This window comes from Oncorhynchus tshawytscha, linkage group LG15 (assembly GCF_018296145.1).
Source record: "Oncorhynchus tshawytscha isolate Ot180627B linkage group LG15, Otsh_v2.0, whole genome shotgun sequence".
NCBI classification, from domain to species: Eukaryota; Metazoa; Chordata; class Actinopteri; order Salmoniformes; family Salmonidae; genus Oncorhynchus; species Oncorhynchus tshawytscha.
The window spans coordinates 17,082,168-17,108,832 of NC_056443.1; the positions used below are offsets into that span (position 1 = coordinate 17,082,168).

Here is a 26,665-nt window from a genome sequence, read left to right on the forward strand (position 1 = left end):
TTGGAGAGCCATCCACTTCCTGACTCCCACCATCCGTCTGTCTTAGTGACCTCCCACAACCCCCGGCTTTTTGGGCTGCTTTGATTTATGACCTTTGAACCCCAAAGTCAGAGTGGAACACCTGCTCAGGTTGGTGGGAAAGACAGGGAAACAGGATATAAAGAGGAGAGGAAAGAAGGGGATAAGTGGTCAGAGAGGTGGAGGTATGGGGACTGGATGTGTCTGATCTAGGGTTAGTGGAAATGTGTGGTACACACACACACACACGCACACACACTATCTTTGTTAAAGTTGGTCATTTGTCCATGTTTAGAGCATTGCAGATAGAAATGTTTCACTTAGAACTCAACAGATCCTATGTTCCACATAATAGAAAGATGTGTCTGTTCTATACAATGCATTGTCATAGTCAGTTGCCATGGTGCCCTAGTAGTAGCCTAAGCAGAGAGTGTTTTTAATAGCTTTTTTAAAATCTGCTGTTTTGTTTATGATAACATTGAGTTTCGTTGCATATTTCTGGTGGTTTTGACCCACGGATTTGCAGATGGCCTGGCCGGTCAACTCTTTTTGGCTAGCTAGCCTAGCTGGCTAATTGTTTTTGTTCGAATGATACATCTGTACCAGCTTTTTTGTTTTCCCTGGCAGCTGGTTCCTGATCTTGAAGAGTCACCTGAAGCTTGAGAGGAATGGGAAATTGCAGTAGAGGAATGCAGTACAGAGGCAGAGGGCTCCTCGTGAGGACGGCTGGCTACTATACTACTCTGAACTGTGTGTGGTGAGCTTTCTGGTGTCCAGATCTGCTGAGGCATCACGTAAGTGGGTGTCATACATTGTGAAAGAGGAAGTCCGGTAACTACACGACTCAGGCTGGTTCCCAGAGTAGCCTTCTACATGATCGTCTCCAGACAACCATCTCCCTGACCACCTCAGTCTGATCAAGCGTTGAATTGTCTCTCTCCAACTTTGGAAGATGGATGCACTCAAAGACTTGGTCTCTTTTGAGGTGGCAGGTAGCCTAGTGGTTAGAGTGTTGGGCCAGTAACTGAAAGGTTGCCAGATCGAATCCCCGAGTTGACAGAAATCTGTCTTTCTGCCCCCCGAGTAAGGCAGTTAGCCCACTGTTCCCCGGGTGCCAAAGACATGGATGTAAATTATGGCAGGCCCCCGCACCTCTCTGATTCAGATGGGTTGGGTTAAATGCATTCAGTTGTACAACTGACTCGGTATCTCCCTTTCCCTATTGGTTGACCTAACTATAGCTAGGCTACTCATAATGATGCGTGTTTGCTTTTTGAAGCTTTTTGAGATTGTTATGAAAAGCGCTATAGAAATGTTATAAATTATTATGATTATTTCTATGACTGTCATCCCTCAGCCTTCCTTCAGCCTTCCCTCAGCCTTCCCTCTGCCTTCCCTCAGCCTTCCTTCAGCCTTCCCTCAGCCTTCCTTCAGCCTTCCCTCAGCCTTCCTTCAGCCTTCCCTCAGCCTTCCTTCAGCCTTCCCTCAGCCTTCCACTGAACAGGGCCGTCCTGGCAGAAGCACCGTGATGTCATAATGTCTGAGTTATATCTGGACTCACATATCTGATTTATATGTCTTTGAGGGGAAGGAAAGTTTTTTTTTAATCTGCTTACTGCTGCCCTTTCTAGACAGATGGATTTGTGCTAAAAGGTTTATTACAAAGAGCAGATTTTATGAAGCATGTTTATGTCATGTTTTTTTTCTGTTTTGATGGCACGGTTAAAGGTAGACACACACCGTGCCATTCCAGAGTATGACATGATGTTTTCCTATTATAGATAGAGGGAATTGGATGTCTCTGCTGGTTTACTGGTTATGACACTGATGCTACTTATACCACGTTATTCTGAGACGGTCGAGAGCGTGTCCGTGTGTGTGCGTGTGTGTGTGTGTGTGTGCGTATGTGTGTGTGTGTGTGTGTGTGTGTGTGTGTGTGTGTGCGTGTGTGTGCATGTGTGTGTGTGCGTAATGGAGAACTAAAATAAGTATTCTCAACAAGCCAACTGATTAATGTGGAGCCAGTGTGGGCAACACTTTACATTACAGACAGTGGCTAAAGACAAACTGATACACAGTGCCCAAGTGATTCAGATTGATGTGTTTCACCTTTGCTCTCAGGCCACATAGCTTGCCACTGGTTTGAGTCCCTAGATGTGTCTAACTAATCATTTGTGTGGTATTTGTATAGTATATAGTAGTATAGGTATTAAAGCTCACCCCGGTACATACCATTTCTCAATGATCCGTTTCCCATAGAGAGCCATGTGTTTGGAAGAAGTGCTAACCTCACTAAATACCATGTCTCAGTGAGTGGTCTCTATGCAGTGTTAATGTGTAATTAAGGAGAGCTGGATGGGCTTCTGGCCCCAAGTCCACATTTATTTAGTACCACTAGGTCATAAGTCACGGTGTTAAGGCCATTTATGTGCCCCGTGACTTTATGTGCCCCTGTTTCCCAGCTCCTCATTGGGCTCTCAGTATGTGCATCCTGAAGAGTAGAAGAGCAACATTTGTCGGATAGTGTGGTCCCAAATGGCACCCTATTCTATATGTGCCCTGGTCAAAAGTAGTGCACTATAAAGGTTATAGGGTTCCATTTGGGAGGCTGATAGCTAGATATATGAGGATGGCAAGGGAGTGCATGGACTCATTTGACCATGTACTTTCAAGGAAAACGTCAAAGGTTGAGATTTCTAGGTTAGTGGAGGTTAGAAGGACATAGAAGTGCAAATAAGTGAAAGAGGGTTAGGTTTAGTAAGTTCTATGATGTGTAATAACTTGCCCTGTCTCTCTCTCTCTCTGAGAGAGAGGGGAGAGAGAGAGAGAGCCTGCCTGCCTGCCTGCCTGACTGCCTGACTGCCTGACTGCCTGCTATCCTTCCTTTTGTATCTCTCCCAGATTGACATTTCATTATAACGTGAAATGTCCCAGTGCAGCCTCAGGCTAGCACGTTTACCTCTGAAGAGTGTGTGCTTTAGTTTAGTTACGCAATGGAAACACTTAGATATGCACCTGTGGGACACAGTTACATCTCTCTCTCTTTGCCAGCCCATAGATACAGTTAAAGTTGGAAGTTTACATACACTTAGGTTGGAGTCATTAAAACTAATTTTTCAACCACCACAAATGTCTTGTTAACCAACTATAGTTTTGGCAAGTCGGTTAGGACATCTGCTTTGTGCATGGCACAAATAATTTTTCCAACAATTGTTTACAGACAGATTATTTCACTTATAATTCACTGTATCACAATTCCAGTGGGTCAGAAGTTTACATACACTAAGTTGACTGTGCCTTTCAACAGCTTGGAAAATTCCACAAAGTATGTCATGGCTTTAGAAGCTTCTGATAGGCTGATTGACATAATTTGAGTCAATTGGAGGTGTATCTGTGGATGTATTTCAAGGCCTACCTTCTAACTCAGTGCCTCTTTGCTTGACATAATGGGGAAAACAGAAGAAATCAGCTATGACCTCAGAACAAAAATTGTACACCTCCACAAGTCTGGTTCATCCTTGGGAGCAATTTCCAAATGCCTGAAGGTACCACGTTCATCTGTACCAACAATAGTACGCAAGTATAAACACCATGGGACCACACAGCTGTCATACCGCTCAGGAAGGAGACGCATTCTGTCTCCTAGAGATGAATGTACTTTGGTGCGAAAAGTGCAAATCAATCCCAGAACAACAGCCAAGGACCTTGTGAAGATGCTGGAGGAAACAGGTACAAAAGTATCTATATCCACAGTAAAACAAGTCCGATATTGACATAACCTGACAGGCCACTCAGCAAGGAAGAAGCCACTGCTCCAAAACCACCATAAAAAAGCCAGACTACTGTTTGCAACTGCACATGGGGACAAAGATCGTACTTTTTGGAGAAATGTCCTCTGGTCTGATGAAACAAAAATAGAACTGTTTGGCCATAATGACCATCATTATGTTTGGAGGAAAAGGGGTAGGCTTGCAAGCCGAAGAACACCATCCATACCTTGAAGCACAGGGGTGACAGCATCATGTTGTGGGGGTGCTTTGCTGCAGGAGGGACTGGTGCACTTCACAAAATAGATGGCATCATGAGGGTGGAAAATGATGTGGATATATTGAAGCAACATCTCAAGACATTAGTCAGGAAGTTAAAGCTTGGTCGCAAATAGGTCTTCCAAATAGACAATGACCCAAGTATACTTCCAAAGTTATGGCAAAATGGCTTAAGGACAACAAATTCAAGGTATTGGAGTGACCACCACAAAGCTCAATCCTATAGGAAATTTGTGGGCAGAAAAAGCGTGTGCGAGCGAGGAGGTCTGCAAACCGGACTCAGTTACACCAGCTCTGTCATGTGGAATGGGCCAAAATTCACCCAACTTATTGTGGGAAGCTTGTGGAAGGCTACCCGAAACGTTTGACCCAAGTTAAACCATTTAAAGGCAAATACTAATTGAGTGTATGTAAACTTCTGACCCAGTGGGAATGCAACGAAAGAAATAAAAGCTGAAATAAATAATTCTCTCTACCATTATTTTGACATTTCACATCCTTAAAATAAAGTTGTGATCCTAACTGACCTAAAACAGGGTATTCTTACCAGGTTTAAATGTCAGGAATTGTGAAAAACTGAGTTTAAATGTATTTGGCTAAGGTGTATGTAAATTTCCGACTTCAACTGTGTCTATTTTCCATCTCTTTCAATATTTTCAAACAATTTCTCTATCAATTTATCTATTTGTATAGTGTTCCATAGTTACTCTATGACTGTGTTCCAAATGGCACCATATTCCCTATGGGCCCTGGTCCAAAATAGTGCACTATATAGGGGATAGGGTGCCATTTGGGATGCAGGCTAGATCTAAGCCCTCTCTACACATGGCAGGAATTAGGAAATAGATAAGTGGAGTGGGGCGTTCTAGTCTGTAACAACTCTCATAATGAAGAACCGTGGGTTTCCGCCGAGCGATCTGTGTTGTTTCGATGGCCCACCAAAAACTGCCCGGGGACCCCTAACATGAAAGTAGTGTGTGTGTGTTTGTGTGTGTCAGACATTTCCCCCACTCTCCATGTCTATCCCCCTCTCCGCATTCTCTCACCCCCTTTCTCTATTCAGTGTTCAGGATGTATTTTACTGGGTACAATCAAAGTTTCTATGCTCTAATGGTCTGTAGGTAACTCTGTTGTTCCCTATTCACCCTGGCCCTGGGGACAAAAGAGAGGAGAGAGGGAAGCGAGAGAAAGAGTATAAGTTAGTAGCTGAACAAAAGAGACGTTCGGGGAGATATTTTAACGCGAGCCTGAAAGGGACATTGTTTGGAGGAGGAGAAAACAGAGGGATGGGTGGATGGAGGGGGGAAGGGAAAGGAGGGAAGAGATTCTCTCGTGAGTAATGAGGTTAATAAATGAGGGAACATGGTTTTCTAAATGTCCAAAGCCTTACAGTCACCATTAACCTCCCGGTCAGGCTTCTCTCTCATTGAGATAAGTATACATACACACACACACACACACACACACACACACACACACACACACACACACACACACACACACACACACACACACACACACACACAGGGAAAATTCCTCTGGTTTAGATAGCTCAGCTCAGATTACAGTTGAAGTCGGAGTCATTAAAACTCGTTTTTCAACCTCTCCACAAATTTCTCGTGAACAAACTATAGTTTTGGCAAGTCGGTTAGGACATCTACTTTGTGCATGACACAGGTCATTTTTCCAACAATTGTTTACAGACAGATTATTTTACTTATAATTCACTGTATCACAATTCCAGCGAGTCAGCAGTTTACATAGAAGCTTTTGATAGGCTAATTGACATCATTTGCGTCAATTGGAGGTGTACCTGTGGATGTATTTCAAGGCCTACCTTCTAACTCAGTGCCTCTTTGCTTGACGTCATGGGGAAATCAAAAGAAATCAGCCAAGACCTCAGAAAAATAATTGTAGACCTCCACAAGTCTGGTTAATCCTTGGAAGCAATTTCCAAACGCCTGAAGGTACCATGTTCATCTGTACAAAAAATAGTACGCAAGTATAAGCACCATGGGATCACGCAGCCTTCATACCGCTCAGGAAGGAGACGCATTCTGTCTCATAGAGATGAATGTACTTTGGTGCGAAAAGTGCAAATCAATCCCAGAACAACAGCCAAGGACCTTGTGAAGATGCTGGAGGAAACAGGTACAAAAGTATCTATAAAACGAGTCCCATATCGACATAACCTGAAAGGCCGCTCAGCAAGGAAGAAGTCACTGCTCCAAAACCGCCATAAAAAAGCCAGACTACGGTTTGCAACTGCACATGGGGACAAAGATCGTACTTTTTGGAGAAATGTCCTCTGGTCTGATGAAACAAAAATAGAACTCTTTGGCCATAATGACCATCGTTATGTTTGGAGGAAAAGGGGGAGGCTTGCAAGCCGAAGAACACCATCCCAACCGTGAAGCACGGGGGTGGCAGCATCATGTTGTGGGGGTGCTTTGCTGCAGGAGGGACTAGTGCACTTCACAGAATAGATGTCATCATGAGGAAGGAAAATTATGTGAATATATTGAAGCAACATCTCAAGACATCAGTTAGGAAGTTAAAGCAAGGTTGCAAATGACCCCAAGTATACTTCCAAAGTTGTGGCAAAATGGCTTAAGGACAAGAAAGTCAAGGTACAGTATTGGAGTGGCTATCACAAAGCCCTGACTTCAAATTGGAAGGCAGAACTGAAAAAGCGTGTGCGACCGAGGAGGCCTACAAACCCGACTCAGTTACACCAGCTTTGTCAGGAGGAATGGGCCAAAATTCACCCAACTTATTGTGGGAAGCTTGTGGAAGGCTACCCGTAACCTTTGCCCCAAATTAAACAATTTGGAGTGCTGCAGAGATGGTTGTTCTTCTAGAAGGTTCTCCCAGCTCTACAGAGGATCTCTGGAGCTCTGTCAGATTGACCATTTGAGTTCTTGGTCACCTCTCTGACCAAGGCCCTTCCCCCCCTATTGCTCAGTTTGGCTCGGTGGACAGCTCTAGGAAGAGCCTTGGTGGTTCCAAACTTCTTCCATTTAAGAATGATGGAGGCCACTGTGTTCTTGGGGACCTTCAATACTGCAGAATGTTTTTAGTACTCTTCCCCAGATCTGTGTCTCGACACAATCCTGTCTTGGAGCTCTACGGACAATTCCTTCCACCTCATGGCTTGCTTTTTGCTCTGAAATGCACTGTCAAGTGTGGGACCTTAAATATATATACAGCTTGATGTTAATGCCGCTGCAGATGTTGATGGGATCGGACTCTGTAAATAGAACACATAGGCCAGTCACGTTAGTTTCTGCGGTAGTTAGTTAGCTGGTTAGGTAGCTAACGGTTAGATACGGTCCTGTAGGCTGTAGCTAACGTAACCTAACGTAGCTAACATTAGCTTGCAAAGTTACAAATCACCTCGCCAGATAGCAGCTGGTTAATTACATTGATTTGCTGTCGAATGTCAAGCCAGAGTATTATGAAAGCTAGCTAGCTCGATTTTGGGTTTACATAAACAAATGTAGCTAGCTAATTAGCTAAGTTAACTAGATAGCCAATTCAAAACATAACTTGTAGCAGTTATCGCGCTAGTTAACTATTGCATTCATGTCGTTGTCGCCTTTACACCGGCACTGTAGATAACCTAAGTAAATCAGCACCGTTGGAAAGCTGGGATTCCCCTTTATTAAATAGTAGTCATGTAAAAAATATTCTAAGAATAGCCTAATTGACAAATAACTTGCTGTGCATAGATCTCCCCTGAAACATTCATATTTGAGCCTTGTATATAAACATGTCTAGTTAGTTACCTTGCTTTGAAGTAGCCTACCTCATCAATTTGATCCCTGATTCATTGAATGACGGAATCATTTTATAAAGACAAAAGTATTTGATTGTAATGTTGCAATATTTTATATCAAGGGTGGCAACCATCCTCCAGAATAGCTACTGGGTGTGCAGGCTTTTGTTCAAGCCAGCTGCTTAACAGGACCTTGATAAGCAGACTTGGGTGTTTTCAGGGCTGGAACAAAAGCCTGCACACCCAGGCTCTCTCCAGATGGAGGGATGACCACATGTGACTAACAGTGCAGTTCTACTTTATGGTGGGTAAAATGCCTTTGAACAAGGGCACAACGGCAGGACAACATGGGATCAGGCACAGCAGCCTTCCAGTGTCAGTAAATGCTTACTTTTTAATGTAGGCTATGATAATAGTCATGAACATTTGGTTAAAAGTAGTAGAGAAGCCATGGAAAATGTGTGGGAACCCTTAACAGTGAATAATCAGAGGTCTCTATAGCATAATGCTCTTTGTGAATTTCGGTGAACATAGTCTAATGGACCGACTTGGAAAAAGACAGCTCCTGCACTTCTTTCATCCCAAGTCGAGCACTGGTTCTAATGATTACGTTTTCAGGTTTGACAAGGAGGACCTGATTGAACCCCCTCCCCGTGTGTGTGTTTGTGTGTGTGTGTGTATTTAGGGGTCAGTGTAAGTGGAATTTCCCCATGTGTGAACAGACACGGTAAGGCAGACACATCGCCCCCTGTGGCCAGCTTAGAGTACTGACGGACTGGACAGACGGATGGATAACACACACGCCAACATTGAATGCAGCGGATACTGTGTAAACAGGCAGAAACACTCACACACACACACACACACACACACACACACACACACACACACACACACACAGTGATCAGGAATCCCCAGTGCAGTCTGCAGTTACATCTACAATACCTGTAGTCTATGCAGGATCATGCAGTAGACTGCGGTGGTTACACCCTTTATTGTTCTAAATGAAGTCTAGTGTTAACTTCTGCAAATAAATATCTATATGAAAACCAGACGGCTGAAAGGAAAGAGTGTTTAATGGAGATATCAACACTGACTCAACTAGAGCAAAGCAGGTCACCTGTGACGGACAGAGTGGGCGAGAGAGAGAGAGAGAGAGGGGAGATGGAAGGATAGAGGGGTGGGTGGAGGAGAGACAGAGAGAGAGGGATGGAAGGATAGAGGAAAATAGAGAGCATGTGCATGTGTTTGTTTTAGGCTTGAAGCAGTGGAATTCTTAGTCCGTCAACATCAGTGGCTGTCGACACACACGGTCTATTCCCCCACCAGCCCTCCCTTGGCCTCTGTGTAGAAAAAGGAAAGGGAGCAGAGCTCACACCTCTCCAGGCAAAACAGTTGTTTTCTATAAGTAGATCCTGGCTGGCAGCGTCGGAAGGATACACCGAGGTAATGTAAGGCGTTCCTTGGCCGGGTGGCGGGATACAGTAAGGTAATGCAATGTGCGCCTTGGCTAGTTAGCCTGTAACGGTGGGCAGAGATCTCAGCACACAACAGATACTAAAACACAAAACAGTCACGTCATCATGCCTTGTCCCTGACCATGTGACCTGACCAGGAAAAACTGCTGACTCATAATAAGACTCATGTTCTCCCAGGCCCACAATGAATGAGAGCCAATCAACTAAGACAGTTAGAACCAATGACAAGCATGCATTCTTTTAATGCTCATACACAACAATGTCAAACGTAACTATTCTCATAGGAACCCTGCCATGAGCTGATCTAGGGTCAGTTTTGCCTGTTATATCACAATTAATATGGAGACGGGGGATCTGATCCTAGATCATCATTCGTACTCTTTGGCCCCAGATCGTTACATGTGAATCTGGTGAAACATCATCCCTATTCCCATAGGAACCCTGTGTTATGCTCACATGCAGTAAAGTATGAGCTATTACTGTAAACTCGAAAAACCTTTTGAACTACCCCCCCTGTTATTATTATTATTTCTATCAAAATTAGTAATAATATGCATAACAATATCAACAATTACACAATATTTTAGTTATCAGTGTTTATTATGAGTTTAGTAGCAAAGCAGAATAAAAAATAATAATAATAATAATAATATGAGGTAAACCCCCAGCAGTGCCCCAAGTCCAATGGGTATATCCTCTGGCGTGTTGATGTTAATGTGTTTATGTTCTCCGTATCCATAGCCGGAAGGATTTAGCAGTGCATGGTGATCAAACAGGTTTCCTGTTATATTCATCAGAGGTGTAGGGAGGGGGAAGTCTGTGAATCCAAAAAAATAGCAATTATACAGATGATTAACAAAATATGCACACAACAATATTCATACCTTGGTTTTTGTGGTGAATGTGAATGGAAAAAACCTGTTTTGATCATAGGTTTCATACACATACCTTGTCCATAATGTAGAGGCCTATGGGATATTCATTGAAGAGGTAAGGGAGGAGGATGGTAAATGCCATCTGCATAACATACCAATACCAATTGACATACCTTTGTATGCCCCCTTGTCTGTATACCTGCAGACACAAAAGTGAGTAGTTCAGTCATCTGCACGCTATACAACTAGCCTTCAACATATTCTTTCCTCTTTGTTGACAGATATCCATTGAATTGTGTCCATTTTCTGTTTTAGAAAGATTTGCATAAATATGAAAAGATAGATGGTATCATTATAAAACTATAGCAATTTAGATCATACAAGGGACAAACCTTACCTTAAATTGAGGAGATCTTTACATTTTTCAATTAATTGCCGGCACCTGCTGTCCTTTCAAATTCAATTCCAAATGTTTCAGTTGGGCAGTCAAGTTCATGCGAGAACCCCCACCTCCTATTGGGGTTCTTGGAAGAACCTTTTGGGGGCCATTTTCAGTGCCAAGAACCTTAAGGTTCTTCAAAGAACTTTGAGGATATTAGAAGAACCCTGTTGAACCCCTAATTGTTAAAGTGCATAAGCTGTTAATCTCGCTATGGGCCAGCACACACACACACACACACACACACACACACACACACACACACACACACACACACACACACACACACACACACACACACACACCTAATGCAGACAGATCAGATAGAAAATAAGAGGAAGGTGGTGAAGGGATGAACCATCTATGATCTTTAGCCCTATGATCTTTAGCCTAGTTATTATCTCCTAATGTCGGCCCCACAGACACCCCTCACTCCTCCGCTTACACCCTCTTATGTGTGCCACAAAAGGGACCCAGTTACACCCCTTGCTTTAGGGAGGAAATCCTAGAATCACTCCATAGAACATGTTGAGAGTTCACTCATTATAACATCATGACATTATGTGGGCTGTCATCTAGAAGATTGACAAGAAGTGAGATGAGATACGTGTCTGTGTGTGTGTGTGTGTGTGTGTTTGCTTGTTTGATTAGGGATAAATGAGAGGCCAGTTTGAACAGCCGCGATTTTGGCCTTGTCAGAGTAGTTTAAACTAGGCCCCTAGACACTGATTTAAGGTCAGTTCTTCACTGCTCTCCCGTAATGCTTTAAGACTAGGATTTGTGGAGATAATCTGACTCTAGATCTGTACCTAGGGGCAAATTTCCTCCTGGTATGTCTATGTGTCTGGAGAGAATCATACAGACCTTCCCAGTGAAACCCAGGTGTAGTTAGCCTGCTGTGTAAGCTACACTAACTGGAAGTGTAAATCTCTATCCGAATGTGTATTGCAAATATTAGCGTTAGCATTCATATCTGTTCATATCATTTTATTTTTATTTTTTTTTTCTTCACCTTTATTTAACCATGTAGGCTTGTTGAGAACAAGTTCTCATTTGCAACTGCAACCTGGCCAAGATAAAGCAAAGCAGTTTGACACATACAACAACACAGAGTTACACATGGAATAAACAAAACATAAAGTCAATAATACAGTAGAACAAAAGAAAACAACAAGTCTATATACAGTGAGTGCAAATGAGGTAAGATAAGGAAATAAATAGTCCATGGTGGCGAAGTAATTACAATATAGCAATTAAACACTGGAATGGTAGATCGGCAGAAGATGAATGTGCAGGTAGAGATACTGGGGTGCAAAGGAGCAAAATAAATAAATAAATACCAGTATGGGGAAGAGGTAGGTAGATAGATGGGCTGTTTACAGATAGGCTATGTACAGATGCAGTGATCTGTAAACTGCTCTGACAGCTGGTGCTTAAAGCTAGTGAGGGAGATGTGAGTCATGGACAGCAGAGAACTGGAAGGAAAGACGACCAAAGGAGGAATTGGCTTTGGGGGTGACCAGTGAGATATACCTGCTGGAGCGCGTGCTACGAGTGGGTGCTGCTATGGTGACCAGTGAGCTGAGATAAGGCGGGGCTTTACCTAGCAGAGACTTGTAGATAACCTGTAGCCAGTGGGTTTGGCGACGAGTATGAAGCGAGGGCCAACCAACGAGAGCGTACAGGTTGCAATGGTGGGTAGTGTATGGGGCTTTGGTGACAAAACGGATGGCACTGTGATAGACTGCATCCAGTTTGTTGAGTAGAGTGTTGGAGGCTATTTTATAGATGACATCACCGAAGTCGAGGATCGGTAGGATGGTCAGTTTTACGAGGGTATGTTTGGCAGCATGAGTGAAGGATGCTTTGTTGCGATATAGGAAGCCGATTCTAGATTTAATTTTGGATTGGAGATGCTTAATGTGAGTCTGGAAGGAGAGTTTACAGTCTAACCAGACACCTAGGTATTTGTAGTTGTCCACGTATTCTAAGTCAGAGCTGTCCAGAGTAGTGATGCTGGACGGGCGAGCAGGTGCGGGCAGCGATCGATTGAAAAGCATGCATTTAGTTTTACTTGCATTTAAGAGCTGTTGGAGGCCACGGAAGGAGAGTTGCATGGCATTGAAGCTCGTTGTGATCTGTGATCTGTGATTGTTGTGATCTGTGATCGTTGTGATCTGTTTATTTTTGTATTTTTTTTATTTAACCTTTATTTAACCAGGTAGGTGTGTACTCTCTGTCTGTCTTGTGTTGGATTGTCTGTATAAACAGCTTGTAGTTAGATATTAAAGTGTGCTCGGTAAAAACACTCATATCGGATGTAATCAACACTGGCTTATTATACAGTGTGCATAGCAGTAGGAAGTATTATTCTTAAGGATATGTTGACTTATCTTTCCCACTGCTGTGATGACATTGGGATTGGAATTCTGGCTCCTGATTGATTATTTGATATCACTTTTTGCCCACCATTTTTGTATATTTACATGTCAGGGGTGTTTTGATAGAAAGAGGAGATATAAAACTATAGTCTATTGTTTTGTTTTTCTCTTCCCCTACAGTATCTGTCACTTCAGTGCGTTATGGAAGGTACATGTAAACAGAGGGACTCCTCCTTTCCTATAATTGCAAACACATACATTCTTTCTGTCAATGGTTGCTGTAGGCGACGGGCATTGCGGCATGCCAACCTGGGCCAGCGCTGCCATTGGGCATGGTGATTTAGGAGAGAGATAAGGAGGGACACGGCAGCGGTCGCTGTGGTTTCCACCTTGTGTTGTTGATTCTGGAAGCCTTAGAGCACTATGACATCACAGATTAGAGGGTTGATAATACAGTTCAGAGAGTTCATAATCTTGCATCATAACATATACATTTCATAGAATTGTTATATGCAGCATCAGTGGAGGGAATTGAACCAAGTGAATTGAATACATTGAACCAACTGAATTGAGTGAATTGAACCAAGTGAATTGAGTGAATTGAACCAATTCAGTAAACTTATAACAAGGATCAGATTTGTTTGATCTCAGTCAGGGCTGCATCGGGCGAACAGGGGGCATTGGCTATGTCTTCCAAGTGGTCCCAGAGCCAGGAGATATAGGACACCGATCGGAAGTTCGACATTCTGACTGATGGATGGCTTGCTGGCAGAATGGAAGAACCGAGATCAGACATCTAAACTTAGAAAGAGCAGAGCAGGGAGAGGAGAGAGAAGAGATTGTGTTTTATTTGATTTATTTAACCTTTAATTGATCAGGGAGTCACTAATATGTCTAAAGTTTGATAATGACGTTAGGTACAGTGGGACTTTATAAATGAAAACATAGAAATGTATCAACCTACATGACATCATGTGACCAACATATCTGATGAGGTCATAAAGGTGTCGGGCTTGTTGATTGGCCTGTAATTTTAACTTGAGCCTTGTTGGGCCCTGACCAACAACCAACCGATACCCTCTGAGGTTTGAGACCTCAGACAACATGGCATGACATTGCTTGGGTTCAACCCTTTTTGAACTGTGACCCAACCTCGTGAACTAACCCAAATCCAAATTCAGGGCTGACTCTCAATCCTTTGATCCATGAGGAATAGTTTCTGATCTTCCACTTACAGTGTCTTTTTTCTTTGAAATGACCCAAACCCAAAGCTCCCAAAGTAAATCCTGAGAGTGAAAGCAAGTGAGAGTGTGAGCGAAAGACAGAGTGAGAGCGAGAGAGAGTGAGAGAGAGCAAGAGAGAGAGAGAGAGCAAGAGAGAGAGAGAGAGAGAGAGAGAGGGAGGCCTAGTTGAGTCCTGTCTGTTCAAATCCTCTATAATTAACACCAACCCTGTCCTGTCCCTTCATGCCAAGACCAGGTCTTTCTCTAAGGCAGTGGTTCTCAATCGTGGCCCTGGGGACCTAGAGGGTTACCCAATTTGTTTTTTTGCCCTAGCACTACACAGCTGATTCAAATAATCAACTCATTATCTGGCTTGGATGCTTTCAAAAGCAGGTTGAGAACCACTGCTCTAGAGGATACGGTAGATTTTCGGCAGAATGTGTGTGTGTGTGATGTGTGTGTGCATGACAAGTTCAGGAGTGTGTGTTGCGTGTGTTGTCTTCTCCAGGTTAAGTTGTTCTGTAGCCTTCAGTACCTGTCCTACATGTTAGGGCAATGGCACACCGCACAGCCTGTCTTCTCACCCGGACAGATTCTATGCTCTTCCCTCCTAAGCCTCTTCATCTTGAGAAATACACCCCTTAGGGTGGATAAATACAGTATGGTACTCTATGTATTTGTGTTATTGCAGTAAAAGTTCCAACATGCCTGGGATAATACAGTGTATTGCATTGGTCATATCACAGCCCTACCCTCCGGCGCCATCCGGCGTCATCTTGGTGAAGATGGCGCCCGGAGGGTAGGGCTGCCGTCTTATCGGCTCTTAACCAACCATGCAATTTTTTGGTTCTTTTCGCGTTGTTCATAACTTGTTTTGTACATAATGTTGCTGTTACCGTCTCTTATGACCGGAAAGAGCTTCTGGACATCAGAACTGGGATTATTCACCTCAAATTGTAGTTCTTCTTAAATGAGTCGGACACAAGGGATATACTACGGACATCCGACCAGGCCCAGATCCCCGTGATTCGCTGGAAAAGGAAACGTAGGTTTCGCGGAAAGAGATGAGTATCAGGCGACGAGTGGCTAATCTGCCCTTACCGTCTGTTCTGTAGCTAACGTTCAATCGCTGGAAAATAAATGGGACGAACTGAAAGCACGTATATCCTACCAACAGGACATTAAAAACTGTAATATCTTATGTTTCATACAGCTGGCGGTTTTCATCTGTATTTTTCGTAGCTGTCTACATAACACCACAGACCGAAGCTGGCACTAAAACCACACTCAATGAGCTGTATTCCACCATAAGCAAACAGGTAAACGATCATCCAGAGGCGGCGCTCCTATTGGCCAGGGACTTTAATGCAGGGAAACTTAAATCAGTTTGGCCTAATTTCTATCAGCATGTTAAATGTGCAATCAGAGGGAAAACAATTCTAGACCACCTTTACTCCACACACAGAGACACGTACAAAGCTCTCCCTCGCCCTCCATTTGGCAAATCTGACCATAACTCTATCCTCCTGATTCCTGCTTACAAGCTCAAATTAAAGCAGGAAGCACCAGTGACTTGGTCTATAAAAAAGTAGTCAGATGAAGCTAGACTGTTTTGCTAGCACAGACTGGAATATGTTCCATAATTCTTCCGATGGCATTGAGGAGTACACCACATCAGTCACTAGCTTTATCAATAAGTGCATCGAGGACGTCGTGCACCCAGGGATGGTACATACATTACAGGCAACATTCGCACTGAGTTAAAGAGTAGAGCTGCCGCTCTCAAGCTTATAAGAAATCTCACTATGCCCTCCAACGAACCACCAAATCCTGGACTTCCTGATGTGCCGCTCCCAGATGGTAAGGGTAGGTAATAACACATCCGCCATGCTGATCCTCAACACAGGGGCCCCTCAGGGGTGCGTGCTCGGTCCCCTCCTGTACTCCCTGTTCACTCATGACTGCACTGCCAAGCACGACTCCAACACCATCATTAAGTTTGCTGATGACACAACAGTGGTAGACCTGATCACCGACAACGATGTGACCTCACATGAAGGTATGCTACTGAGATAATGAGCTTGTTTGTTTTTTTTTATCCCCAGTAGCTTTTGCAGAAGCAGCAGCTACTTTTCCTGGGGTGCTTCCTGAGCTAAAGGTCAGCTGCTGAGCTGAAGGGATGCTACTGGGCTAAAGGTCAGGAATTGACATTGATTGATGTCAGGGGATTGTCTACTGGTATTTGAGGCAGAATTCACCTCACACAAGGACACTAGCTCTGTGGAACACAATTCACATGATTGATAACAATAGCTATGTCATTTTGTACTAATCAATCACACGCAAGGTTATATTCAAGAAATACCCGTAAAGAGAAGATGATATGTGGCATTAGCCAAACATGCAGTCCTGCCAATACAGTGTGGACTTGTTGCAGTAAAACAGTCTTTCTCTTGACAGAGTGGGTTGGAGGCATGGCATACCTAAACCAAATCCCTTGGCCCCCTATTGGCCCCTTTTGTCTTCAACACGACGGGATTGACATGGAATTTAGAGTTTAGTAGCTCAGTTTCCGAACAGTTGTGGAACTGTCGTAAACCGTCTAAACTTGTGTCCGGGCACCTGTTTACATGTTCTCTCGTTAGAGAAAAATATGAGGTCTGGAAGCAGCTTAGGGTACTCCAGTCCTCAGTTTACTTTAGCCTAGCCAGGTTCACTGTAGTCGGTATCAAATCAAAACCAAATCAAATTAAAATGTATTTGTCACATGCGCCGATGACAACAGGTGTAGGTAGACCTTACAGTGAAACGCTTACTTACAAGCCCTTAAACCAACCATGCAGTTTTAAGAAAAATATAGTTTTAAGAAAGTATTTACTAAAATAAACTGAAGTAAAAAATAAAGGAAAAAAATATATTAAAAAATATATATAATAATTAAAGAGCAACAATACCAGGGGTACCGGTACAGAGTATTATGTGCAGGGGCACAGGTTAGTTGAGGTAATTGAGGTAATATGTACGTGTAGGTAGAGGTAAAGTGACTATTCATAGATATGGGTGATACAGTCGGTTAGGCTACAATTGCGTTTCGCAAGAAGAATTCATAGGTTTAGTGGGAGAAACACAAAGTGGAACATTCCCATAGATGTTTACCAGTAAAACACACACACACACTCCCATTCCCCCCAGCCATAACCTTCCAAATGATCTAGCTCGCTGTTTACGAAATGTGAAAAATAAATCTGATATTGATTAAGGATGATCACCACGTCTTTTGTCATGAAGTGCAGGTAGCCTAGCAGTTGAGAGCATTGGGCCAGTAACCAAAAAGGTCTCTGGTTTGAATCCCCAAGCCGTCTATGTGAAGAATCTGTTGATGTGCCCTTGAGCAAGGCACTTAACCCTAATTCCTCCTTTAAGTCTCTCTGGATGAGAGTGTCTGCTAAATGACTCAAATGTAATTGTGTTAACAATATTTACAATATTTTGCTTTGGTTCCTGTTTGGATTCATTTACACAACAACTTCCTCTACTTGCTAAGGATGGCCTCTTATTGGATGGCCCACATTGGTGGATACTTTATGAGTATGTCTCTCTCTCCCACTCCCTACTCCTTCTCTTCTTTTCCTTTCTCTATGACATCTCTCCATCTTCCCTTTTCATCTCTCCCTCTCGTGTTGTTTTCCCTCTATATCACCGTAACAGAGTCAGAGTGAGGTCAGATATACACTACCTGTCACACAGACTGACACACGTTGACAGACCAGACTACTAGATTTACATTTACCAGATTCCTGACTGTCCCTTTAACAACATCCCATCTCTCACACAAAAGGTCCCTCCATTCCTCTACTCCTCCATTCCTCCATCCCTTCATCCCTCCAGCCTTCTCTTCTTTAACAACGTAAAACATTTTTTTTACAGAAAGGACAGGAAAGTGGCTAATGTGCACTCTCTCGCTCCCTCTCTTTCCTCGATCATTCCATCCATCACTCCATCTTGCCATCCCTCCATCCATCTCTCCTCAAACAGACCCACTAAGGCGGGTTTAGTCGGTTTTCTTTGCATGACAGTTTGTTAACATCATGGTAAAATACAGTATGCACTACCTGATGAGGTCACTCAGAGTGATCAGTCAATCAGGTTTAACTGTCAACGAGGGACTTTTATGTTGTCAGGCAGGGTTAGGGAGTAACTGATTACATGTAATCTGTTACATGTAATCTGATTACAAAATAATTTAACCAACAAAAATATTGTAATCATATTACAGATACTTTTAAAAAACTAGATAATTACTTCTTGGATTACTTTTACATTTAGAAAGGATGTTTGCAAGAATGTTTTTTTTTTTTGTCTTCTGTTTTCTCAATGACATTTAATTCAGCTTTGAAAAAAGGCTCATGTTTAAGTTTGTTCCATCTGAGCGAGTCTTACCTGACCACAAGTCAGAGACCACTATGACACACCAAATGTTTGTTGGATCCTTTTTGTCTTCTTCTTTGGCCTCTTAAAGGGAAAGTAATCAGATTACATTACTGAATGTGGTGGGGGGGTGGGGTTGTTGTTGTGTACAATACTCCTTCCCTCACGTTGTGTCGAGGAGCTGGGTAACACTTTGATTGACAGGTAGTGGAGTGATGAGGTATGATCTAGCACTTAGTAAACAGGGAGACTTCTGGGAAGAAACACAATACTAAGGCCTGAACATGTGTTATCAGAGCAGTGATGTGATTATTAAGGTGGATGTTTAATAGCACTGAGGTATGTACCTGGTGTTTGCTCTGTCAAGTATAAGCAAATAGGTCTGATTGATTGATAAACATTGGTTAAAAATTGAGAGCCAATATTGGGTTACTTGGAGATGACAGACTCACATCTGTATGTCAATGGCTGTTGGATGTTGGATGTAGTGTGTGTCTGTATTTGTGTGTGCTTGTCTGTGTGCAATATTTTGTGAATGGTAAAGAAAATCTCAAAGAACCCTCCTCATTGAGAACACGTTCTACGACAGGCATAGAAGTCCACCCAATCCAAGGCAGCTCCTTCTGCTCCAAAGCCTGTTTCATCTCTTATCTCAACACAGAAATGAAATCCTCATCTCATCTCTCTCTCTCTCTCTCTCTCTCTCTCTCACTCTCCCTCTCTCTCTCTCCTTGTTTGTCAGAGAGTGTAAATTAATCCTTCTCTCCTGCCCCGAAGGGTGTGTGTGTGTGCGCTCGTGTGTGTGTGTTAGGCTTGGGCAGTATAACAAATACCAGGATATTTTGAAATGCAGGGGTAACTTAGTTAACTATCTAAGTAAGATGTGCCAAATAGCTCAGGGCTCCAGCTATGCATTTGGTTTGCTAGCTTGCAAGATCAATCTTCTTGGTTACAGTATTGACTATCAATCCCCTCCTGGATAAAGATCCCTTCTGCCTAAATTGTTTTGTACAGAATTTTATTCGTGTTTTGATTATATACCGTGTATATATTATGTTTGGAAAGAAATAGCGCCCCTTGTGTGCACTGCCTGTAATACTGTATACCCCGTTATGGTACAGGAACAGTATTACGGTATGCAAATCTGGATACCGCCAATCCCTAGTGTGGGGGGGGGCGCAGATTAGTCCTTAAGTTCCACCCTATTGTACATCTCCCCCACTGGCTTTTCATAGGGAGGCAGGGAAAGTAGAAAGTCAAGGTGTGATGTCTTTAAATGAATAATCCTTTAGAAAACACTCACACACACAAACACACGCACACACGCACACACACACATACACACTTGGCGTGGGAACCCAATAGAGTAGGCCATCAACATGTGCGGTAGGATACTTTCACATCAGGATTTTGACTGGGCTGGAAGCTGAATAGAGAGAGAGGGAGTCCCATGACAAAAGTTTGACTGCTCCCTTTTCTTTGTCTTTTTGTCTCTTCCCAGTGTTATTTTTGTCTCTTTCTGTTTTATCCATTGTTCGTTGACAGGCCTATGTCTGTGTATCCATGTGTTTCTCTGAGCACATGTCTGAAGTAGCATGTGGAGACCATGGCCTCTCTCTTTCTGCCTTTACGCTCTCTCTCTTTCTTTCTTTCTTTCTTTACTCTCTCTTTCTTTCTCTCTCGTTCTCCCACTCTCTTTGTCTCCCCCCTCTCTCTCTCTCTCTCTCTCTCTCTCTCTCTCTCTCTCAGTGGAGTAACCTTGCCCTGCTTCTGTCACTCTGATTAGCATGAGTGTGGAGATCAGAGGAAAGAGTGCGGGAAAGAGAGGGAGAACTTGACCAACAGAGAGAGCGAGACGAGAGGGTAGACTTTCCTTTCCCTCTCTTTCTATCTACACCCCCCCCCACCCCCTCCTTCACTTGTATTTGTTAAAGAGAAACCCCCTGTAAGAGTGAGGTCAATAGTTTGAGGAGGTAGCTAGTGACATGTCTGCTGGTCATGTGAAGTGGTCTATGATCTATGAACCTCGGACTGTGTTTGCTCAACGTTTCAGCCGCAACAACCTGTAGGGGTGTTCACCATGCACCTTGTGGTGTACATACACACACACACACACACACACACACATTCACATCTGTATGGCCAGACACCACAACAGACTGTGCGGTCTTCTTACAGGGCCCCTGGGATCCTGGGCCTAATTCCATATAACTTTGGCCTTGCATTCCTACCCCTGTCCCTTCACCTATCACATCCCCTACCCTTTCACCTCCACGAGGGGTATAACTTACACTCACACTACAATCACGAACACACTACCCGTACAGACACACACATAGCTATCACAACCCCCTCACTCTTTACAACCCACATCCGTACAGCTCCAAACCCTGTCACCTTTCGCACCCCCTCAAACCCCCCCTCTCTCTCCTCTCACCTCAACCTGTATTCAGGGGTAAATGTAAAATAGTAAATGAAAATCCGGGGCACTCAAATTAATATGATGTGTTACTTTTGGTATGGTATGGTATGTGTTCATTTGTGGTTTTCCATCATCCATTTCATATGATATGTTACAAATAACAATTTGATATTTTACGAATTGCAATTTGTACAATATTTTAAGAATTTGCAATACATATGATATGAATTCCAATTTGTTGTGGCTAACGTTGGTTGGGTGGCTAACACTGGGTGGCTAATATTAGCAAGTCCAGGGGTTAAGGTTATGGGAAGGGTTAGCTAACATGTTAAGTAGTTGTAAAGTAGCTCAAAACAGTAAGTAGTTGCAAATTAGCTCAAATGCTAAAGTTGTCCACGGTGAGATTTGAACACGCAACCTCTGGGTTGATGTTTCATGTAACCATACCAAATGTAACATGTACTAATTTGAGTGTCCCTGGTTTTTGTTTACTGTGCCACGTCTAGTCTATGAGACCAGGCTGCTCACCTCCCCAGGACGCAACCGACACCCTTTCATCCCTAATCGCATTGAAACGCCATCCTTGACCCTTGACCTCTAGCTAGCCCCTAGCTGGCCCCTAGGAGCCCCTAGCCCAGGACTGCTGCTGGGTTGTTTTAATCCTCTATGAAAGGACCTATATTGCATTGTTCCCGGTCCCAGACGGTCTCAATATTGACTGACTGACAGACTGACTGTCTGTTCATGAGTAGGCTTCGACTCTGTGTGTAGACCTACACACAGAGTTTCTCACATGAGAGGTTGTTTTCCGTCCCGCTCTGGTTTCTGAGAAAGGAGCATGCGCATTGTTCTGTGAATGGGCTTTGGTATGTGTGAGGTGGCTTATGTACTTTATCTATGCTAATAGTGTGATGGATTTGAAGTTGTTGTAGGTATTCCAACGAAGCATAACGTGCAAGGACTATTGAGACATGCACCTATCTTAAAAGTCCCTGCATTGGTTAACTGTTGATTTTACAATTAATTAAAAAATAAAATAAAATGAAAGCACCATGTGGCCTTGCACACAAAGACATGTCTGACATGCTTTTAAGATATGTGCCTTAGTCGGTCCCCTCAGATCCTCTGGCCTTTTAGTTGTTCCAAAGGTCATAACCAAACATTTTTGGTGAGGCTAGCCTTCAGCCACCATGGTCCTGACGTTTGGAACAGCCTGCTGAAGGATCCGAGGGCCTCAGAAACTGTAGAAACCTTTTTAGAAACCTTTCTAGCTGTGCTTTTCAGTCATGCTACAGTATCTATTTTTATTGATTTTATCCCATTTTATATATCTTATACATTTTAATCTATTTTAATGCATCTCTCAGTCCACTGTTATTAGTGTTCTTTTTTTTACTCTCTTAATTTGTCCAACTTTGTTTTACCATTTTAATTTGTCTCGTTTTTATCTTTTTCACCTTTTATTATTTTATTTCGGACTTTGAAATGCATCCGCTTTCTTTAAGAAATGTGCTTGATGAATAAAGTTTGATGTGATTATTGAAATAGGCAGGGGGAGACGTTTAAAATGTGTATTCATTTTGAACAAAAGCTGCATTAAGGTTGACGTGTGATTGATAAACTACGATAGCAGATCCCCTATGTGTTCCCCATGTCAGAGCTCTACTCATAAGATAGTGGTTAGACTGGCCTGGTATGTGGCACCCGGTCTTTTCCTCTCTATTTCTGATCATTTCAAATATGTTAAATGTGCTGTGTATTTGTTTCAGTGGCATGATCAAACCCACTACACATCTTTAACAAAAAATCACGGCGGTTGTTTATTCCTCATATAACACTTTTCATCGTCATAAGATGTTAGTTAGCAGACGTGGATCCAAAACATAGATCAAACACTTATTCTATATTATTCCGTTGGTTCAATTGTACAGAGACAATCAAATCAAATGGAGCACTTGAAAGTGTTGGTCCTAGAGGTTAAGCCTGGTACTGTATGTGGTTCTCTCTCGCTCTCTCTCTCAACTCAATTCAGAGGGCTTTTTTGGCATGCGGAACATATGTTTACATTGCCAAAGTAAATGGAATAGGCAATAAAACAAAAGGGAAATAAACAAGGGAAACATGAGTAAACATTACACTCACAAAAGTTTTTAAAAGCGTATAGATGTTTCAAATGTTTTATTATTGGCTATGTACAGTGTTGTAAAAGTGTGCACGTAGTTGAAGTATAAAAGGGAAAAGTATTCAGACCCCTTGACCTTTTCCACATTTTGTTACGTTACAGCCTTATTCCAAAATGTATTAAATCAATTTTAAAAAATGATCCGCAATCTACACACACTACCACATCATGGCAAAGCGAAAACAGATTTTCGGGAATTTTTGCAAATGTATTAAAAATCAAAAACAGAAATATCTTATTTACATAAATATTCAGACCCTTTGCTATGAGACTCGAAATTGAGCTCAGGTGCATTCTGTTTCCATTGATCATCCTTGAGGTGTTTCTACAACTTGATTGGTGTCCACTTGTAGTAAATTCAATTCATTGGACATGATTTGGAAAGGCACACACCTGTTTATATAAGGTCCCACAGTTGACAGTGCATGTCAGAGCAAAAACCAAGCCATGCGGTCGAAGGAATTGTCCATAGAGCTCCGAGACAGGATTGTGTCGAGGCACAGATCTGCGGAAGGGTACCAAAAATTGTCTGCAGCATTGAAGGTCCCCAAGAACACAGTGTCCTCCACCATTCTTAAATGGAAGAAGTTTGGAACCACCAAGGCTCTTCCCAGAGCTGGCAGCCGAGCCAAACGGAACAATCGGGGGAGAAGAGCCTTGGTCAGGGAGGTGACCAAGAACTCGTTGGACACTCTGACAGAGCTCTAGAGTGTACCTGTTTTAGCTTTGTCATTATGGGGTATTGTGTGTAGATTGAAAATATATACATTTTAGAATAAGTCTGTAACCTAACAAAAGGTGAAAAAGGTCAAGGGATCTGAATACTTTCCGAAGGCACTGTAGGTTGTATTTGCAATGCTGTTTGTGCTCCACTGGTTGCTCTTTTGTCATGGCAATGACACAAATCTTGCTGCTGTGATTGGATAGTGCAGGTCTCTCTATCTTTCCCTTGGGGCTCATTTGGTAGAGCATGTGGCTTGCATGTGGCTTGCATGTGGCTTGCATGTGGCTTGCATGGGGCATGCATGTGGCTTGCATGGGGCTTGCATGGGGCTTGCATGGGGCTTGCATGGGGCTTGCATGGGGCTTGCATGGGGCTTGATTCACACTAAGGCCAACCATATGAAAATATATTCCCGCCTCAAGTTGCTTTGGATAGAAGTGTCTGCTTAATGGCTTACAGTACACAATGTAATACTAACGGTCTCTCTCTCTCTCTCTCTCTCTCCAGGGGACGACAGGAGAACCGTGTAATGGGTTGGACTGTAGTGGGGGATGCAACTGTAATCCAGAGAAAGGCAGCAGGGTAAGACATGAATACATCTCTATTCTCTCTCCCTCTCACACACATTCACATCTGTGACTGACCCGCTGGATTCGGTCTTATGTACCAACATTTGAAATTGTGTTTTTTTTACATTGGATAAAAATAGAGACTTGGGTCTAGAAAATCGGATATCATCGACTACAGTTGAGGAACAATGAAAGTTGATACACTTGTAACTCCACTTTTGAGAAAATGGCCCTTGAATGTTTTGATTACACCTGTTGGAGAGCTCTTCTTCACACCCTCTTAAGCTTTAGCCCCACCCATCTCTTTAAGGATTCACATGTGAGGCCATGTGCTAAACATGTGAGTGAGTATGGTAGTGTATTAAACAACCAACGATTTCAAGACTAAAGGCTGGTTTAAACTACGTCTATCGACATGTCTGTAGAAAGTTGTCTCAGTCACATCCTGAACATTCTGTTGTTGTCCGACATGAAACTTGTTGTTGTCATTATGTAAAAGTATAAACACAAAAACAACAGGCTGCATGACGTCAGCAGCCTGGTCATCCAAAATAGCATAACTGGTGTATTTTAACACCAATAAACCTATCCATTTAAAAATGAATTGAGTATATGTTAACCTAGCAAACCAGGCAACTAAAAGCAACTTTCTAAACAATGTTTTGGTTCATTTCGAGGTTGTTAGCTAGCTAGCTAATGTTAAGTTAGCTGGCTAGATAGTTAAAATAATGACCATATCATATAGCTGACAGCATCTTAACTTTAATTTTTGTGTTTATTATTACAGGAAAATAAACTCACAACAAGATCATTACAAGTTATTGGCGAGCTAATTACAGAAAAAAGCTTATGGTTGTGAGTGTAACGAAATAGAAGTAGGACATTCTACTGGAGAATTTTAGAACTTGGACACTGTCTCATTAGCCTAACGTTATATCCTAATTTGACTTTGTTGCAGGTCATGTTGTTCTTCAAATTACCGTCTCTGGTAAACACACGCTATATAAAATCAAATCTATGTTTATTTGTCACATGCACAGGATACAGAAGGTGTAAACGGTACAGTGGCTACTTGCATAGTGGGTCTTTTGTTTAGACATGTTAGCTACCTAAACAATGAATCATAATCCCAACTCATAACGTTACTACCCTGCATGAATATGCAGGTAGCTAAAGCTAACCAAATAGGTTCAATGTTAGCTAGCTAGCTAACATTAGGTTATAATTAGCAATGCAAATGGTTCTGAGATACGAAAAATATTACTACACCGATCATACATGTAGCGTTAGCTAGCGAACCAGACAGCTAGCGTTCTCTAGCTAGCTATCAGTACACTTTAACTTACAATGAAAACAACTTTCTGACAAAATTAGAAACGTATGATATCTGAAAATGTAGCTAGCTAGATTTTAATGGCAAATGTTCACATGTTCCAGGAGGCATTTCTATAAAATATTTATTTTTAAGTTCGAATGCCTCTCCTGTGTAGTAGTGATGTGCGACATACGCCTAGTTTCCTGAAACGAGTCACACATCTATTCTTCCTCTCCTAATACAGGAGGCACTGTCTTGGCTTCTCGTCCATATCCACGCATGTCACACTATCTTGGCTTCTCGTCCATATCCACGCATGTCACACTATCTTGGCTTCTCGTCCATATCCACGCATGTCACACTATCTTGGCTTCTCGTCCATATCCACGCATGTCACACTATCTTGGCTTCTCGTCCATATCCACGCATGTCACACTATCTTGGCTTCTCGTCCATATCCACGCATGTCACACTATCTTGGCTTCTCGTCCATATCCACGCATGTCACAATTGTTAATTTTTTTAATGTTTTATTGTCGCATACACCGGATAGGTACAATCAAATGTGTTGTTTTATGAAGTTCAAAGCAGACCTGGGTCAAATACTTTAAGTACTAGAAAACACATACTGTTGCATTGAAAGTCTGGTACAGTGCCTTTGGGAAGTATTCAGACTACTTGACTCAATCCACATTTTGTTTTGTTACAGCTTTATTCTAAAATGAATTAAATCGTTTTACCCCTCATCAAGCTACACACAACCCAATAATGATAACCAAAAAGAGGT

General features: G+C 42.6%; 1 protein-coding gene across 6 annotated transcripts in view; it reads left to right on the top strand.

Moving 5' to 3' along the window:
- Window positions 1-26,665, top strand: part of col4a6 (collagen, type IV, alpha 6) — a 174,599-nt gene that overhangs the window by 66,386 nt on the left and 81,548 nt on the right. For all 6 annotated transcript variants that reach the window (XM_042298205.1, XM_042298204.1, XM_042298206.1 and 3 more), the window contains one exon: window positions 24,502-24,576. In XM_042298205.1, coding sequence (XP_042154139.1) covers window positions 24,502-24,576 — 75 coding nt within the window. The remainder of the gene's footprint in view (window positions 1-24,501; window positions 24,577-26,665) is intronic.